The 4,609-nt window shown below is 40.1% G+C and overlaps 1 protein-coding gene across 1 annotated transcript; it reads left to right on the forward strand.

The window, feature by feature from the left end:
• The first annotated feature begins 665 nt into the window (after window positions 1–665).
• si:ch211-10a23.2 (Galectin-related protein A-like) lies at window positions 666–3,211 on the forward strand. Its single transcript, XM_068580621.1, has 4 exons — window positions 666–780; window positions 1,087–1,172; window positions 2,095–2,275; window positions 2,866–3,211. Exons 1-4 carry the CDS (start codon window positions 754–756, stop codon window positions 3,007–3,009), a joined length of 438 nt encoding a protein of 145 aa, XP_068436722.1. The 5' UTR covers window positions 666–753; the 3' UTR covers window positions 3,010–3,211.
• The last annotated feature ends 1,398 nt before the right edge of the window (window positions 3,212–4,609 follow it).

Genomic DNA, 4,609 nt, shown 5'->3' on the forward strand with positions numbered 1-4,609 from the left:
TCAAAGGTTGGCACGAGGTGGGCGTTCCTATTACTGGTGCCTTCAGGTGCTATTGGAAATATCGGGATTCCAACAGTAGTTTACGTACTGCCCAACTTAAACTACCCAGCATCTTACTGTGAAATATCGGAGTATTATTTAACATAATGTATATATACATATATATACTTTTATATATATATATATATATATATATATATATATATATATATATATATATATATACAACAGTAACTTAAATGGTAAAGTTATAACCATAACAATACTACTAATTAGTAGTAGTTGTAGTAATAGTAGTAGTAGTAGTTGTAGGGTTTTCAGTATTATTATTAAAATTAAACAAGAACTTACCCGTTTATATACCCGTTTAACAAGTAGAACCGTGGCCAGTGAAGGCAGCATCAGGTGGACGGTGGCGGCTCTTAAGGGGGCGTGTCTGTACGTAGAAATGTAAAACAGGTCCGCTACGAACCAGAGAAGCATTGAGATGAACATAAAGGTCCATATAAGTCCCCCAAAACACCCCTCTTCATCAACCAACTTTTTATCCAAATTATTTGCATTGAACTGACATATTCAGCTCATAATAAATCCCCATACCCTTTCTCTCTCTGCCTGTCTCCCACCTCTATCGCGGCCAAATTGGGAGCCTGTCTCTATGACAACGTAGTGCAGGCGGGGTTTGCAGAGTCAATCGGTCCTCAGTCGGCATCACCGCTCCCAACCTCCACACTGCATCACGCCCTGAGTGGAATGGAAGAAAAGGACAAGAAAGAAAATGTACGTAGCTATGAAATCGTGATTGAATTTGTGATGTAATGCATAATATCTGATTCCGACGTGGCTTACTGAGAGAAAAACAGACATATAGTTTGTGAAGCTGAGTCACCGATTGTTTATAATGTGGATCAATAAAGCCATTGTCTCCAGCGGTGCAATAGGTTGCAGCTCACCGCAGATTCCGACATCAGCAGGCTACATGATCAAAGAGCCTCATGCAGTAATAATCTAGTGTGTTGAGCGGTATATAGGCCTCATTCTGTATGACCGCTCGCCTGGACGTGAAACATCTCTATTGTTTCTCAGGGGGAGTATACCGGAGAGATAAAGGGTGGACTGCGGCCTTCAATGAAGCTGGTTGTTATGGGAATTATTAACACAAAACCCAAGAAGTAAGTGCACAACCTATTTAAAAAAAAATTGTGTAATAAAAAAGCGGATTATAAATTATTGATATAGCCTACTGTTGCACACATGACGTGGCAGCCATAAAGTTATGAAGAAAAAAATATATGCTATAGCTATTTTTAAAACAGGATTTCAGCTAGTGTATGTGTTTGAGTGCATAACCAACCAGGAAGTCCCTTTTTGGGGAAAATATCTTAGTAATGCCAGGGCACTTCCTAATTATAGGGTGGTATGTGAACTTGCGTGGTAAAGCTGCAAAATCCCATGAAATCTGAAAATCTGAGTCACATTGGAATTTCGTTGGTTGATAACATTAATTGGCTGTTTACTCAGTAAGTCATTAAGTTCCTGTAAAAGATGACAATGAAGCTGCTTCCAAAAAACAAAAATATACTGTGCAAAAACAAACTGTGACGCAGATCTTTTTTAAGAAACATCAGGGAGATTTTAAGGACAAATGTTCTCACAGGACCATTTTTCCTGTAATAGAGCTTTTTATTGATTTGAGTCGTTATGACACCAACTCCACTCAAAATGTGCTGCCAAAAGCATGTATCTTTGTCCCTATGAATCAAACATATCATCTGTTGTATAATATAATAAACTCAAGATCAACTATTCTTCAAAATACAAGAGTACAGTTGAAATAAATACCAGAAGATGTCACTGTTCTCTTGAGAAAAATACATGGATTTATAATTCAGTTGATTCCACCAGCAGTAAAAAAATAAAGTAGTATAGTCGCATAAAATGTTTTGCTGAATGATGATTGAAATAGTTGACGACAAATATTGTGTAAATTGACAAATAGTTTTAGCTGCGCTTTCTTTCTTTAGTTTTTTGAGCTGTAAAGCTACATGTGTTGACTTTCGTCCCCGCCATGGATGTCTTTGTGTGCTTGAGCAGCATGGAGGTGATTCTGTCCAGCGAGCCTCAGGACGAGGACACAGACGCCGACGTTGGACTTCAGTTCAAGGTGAGCTTCATGGACAAGGCCGTCCAACGCAACGCTCGCCTGGCTGGAAAGTGGGGAAGACCTGAAACTACACTCTCCTACTTTCCGTTTGCGCCCGGAGAATCCTTCAAGGTACGTTTAGAGCCTCTGACATCGAGGGCCACAGTTCAAGGAAAAATCAATCATCACGATCAAAAGGAAAATGTCTGTCCCGCCTTTTTATTTTTCACCTCTCTGATCTCTGCATGGTCTTATATATTATGATATATTTTTCCTTAAGAGTTGCAGGAGCTCTTCCTGTGATTCAGTGCAAGTGTTTTTGATGGAGGATGAATTCAAAATAGGTTCATATTTACACATAATTTCTTCTTATTGTTTGTTCAATCACCATCACACCTTCCCCTTTCCTCGCTGCTCTGAACAAGACACTTGAAGGATTTATTTTTATAACATCACATATTCATGACTTAAATAAGCTACAAGGACAGTTCAGGAGTAACAAAGACAAATACGGAAATCTCAGAAGTAAAATAAACACAACTTTTTATAAAAAAAAGATTGAGAAAATATGTTTGCAGGGCCTGTAGTGACCAAGTTAAACTCTCCATACCCTGCAGGCAAAGCTGTGACTTCTTTGTTCACGATTCAAGTCCATACAATGTGTGTTTTTGCATTAAATATAAACCCTGACCGTCTCCTCCTCCTCTTCCTCTGGCTGGTAGATGGAGATCGTTTGTGAGCACCAGCAGTTTCGCATCTTGGTGGACGGACAGCCTCTGTGCGGATTCACCCACCGGCTCACCTCGCTCGCCTCCCTCACTGCCTTACGGGTCTCTGGAGACCTTCAGCTCACCAAGGTGGCCTAGCACCAGCAGTGCGAACGGTTAGAATAGAGCTACTTTGAATGAATTAACCCATGACGGGGCTTTTGGGGGAACAAAGTGACACCTGCCTCGTAACCACGTGTTAAGTGCCTTCACTAGATTACCTGTTTGGGGACTTGAAGTTAGACTGAATGTAACAGTCGGCAATGTCTGAAATAAACCGAGGAATGTGATTTGAACTGAAGCAATTGTGGTCTAAACGATACTATTTTCCCTCACTGATGAACATTTGCACAGACGAGGTGTGTCACTGCTGAAAGGAGTGCTGCATCCATCTGCGTGCATTTTGAATCTTAGACGTCTGTCTTTGATTTCTCTGGAGTTAACCTTTGAAAGCACTTACGTTACGAGCGCCTGCATGAATATGAATGTTTCTGAAACCAACCGATTGTCATTCTGTGCCCGACTCAGTACTGTAACAGGTGTAATAATGTAAAGCGATTTGCGTGTATAGCCTACGTTAGTGCATGCCAGTATATATACACACACACACACAGTTTTGTTCCTCTCGGTTTGCCTCCAGATTAAACACAAAGCTGCGGAGGTTATGTCACACGTTCTGTTATTGTTACATTATCAACACTGACGCCCTCCGGCTCATGTACTTTTCTTTTCCCCTGAGCCAGTTATGTGAGAACGTTTCATATTAACTTTACTTCACTGCAATAAACCACTTTTGTTGTTGTTTGTTTGGCTGTTTTCCACTTTGTGGTCGAGTAACTTCTCCTGGGATTTACCTTAAGACTGACAGCACAGTGTCTTGTGACACTGAGCTGTTGTGTCGCTGATGATTTTACTGGAAAAAGCCTGTAAACCAACAACAGCTCAGCTTGAGTCATTCAGCTGATAAAGGCTGGACTCAGCTTGCAGAGTGGGAGCGCCCGATTGTGAATGCTGGGAGCAGCCAGTCTGCACTGAAACATGATGATTGGGAGAAATACCACTGGAGGCCTTTTCTTGTCTCTACCTGTACTTCCTTACGATGTCAGATCCTCTTACTTAAGTTAATGTAGCATATGAAACGATAAAGGCTTTTTGCAACGTTCACCAAGTTTAATCGAAGACCTTTGAAGACCTTTTAAGATCACATGGATTACAATTTCCAGTCAAACTGGACAGTATGAAACTATGATGGAGAACCAATGAGCTCACTTTGTTATTATTAGATTCCTGTACTTCTCAGCAGTAGATATCAATAATTCATGGATAAGTGGAGGAAAATTGATTATTGGATTAACCAAGGAATGAGTCAGTTAATTAAATTGCTAATTCAGCACTTGCCGGTTAGCAGACGATTAGCTTCAAAGCTACAGCGAGCATAGTGACTGAAACTCGAGAGGAAATTATTGAACAGCCTCCTTTGTGAATAATTCACCGCTACAGAAACATTTCACAACTAACACTTACGTTTATTGCATGTCAAAGAAAAAAGGTTTTTGTGAGTTAAATTGAAGACTTCTGAAAAGTAAAAGTACATCAGTATTATCAGATGTTAGGAGGAAAATGTATCCCACAGATATCTGAAAGATGACAAAGGTCACACAGGTTATTTTTTTTGGAAGGGGTAATAAGACTAAACGGT

The sequence above is a fragment of the Clinocottus analis genome, unplaced genomic scaffold (genome assembly GCF_023055335.1).
Source record: "Clinocottus analis isolate CAN_PGR_092001 unplaced genomic scaffold, fCliAna1.0.p SCAF_17, whole genome shotgun sequence".
Taxonomy (NCBI): Eukaryota; Metazoa; Chordata; class Actinopteri; order Perciformes; family Cottidae; genus Clinocottus; species Clinocottus analis.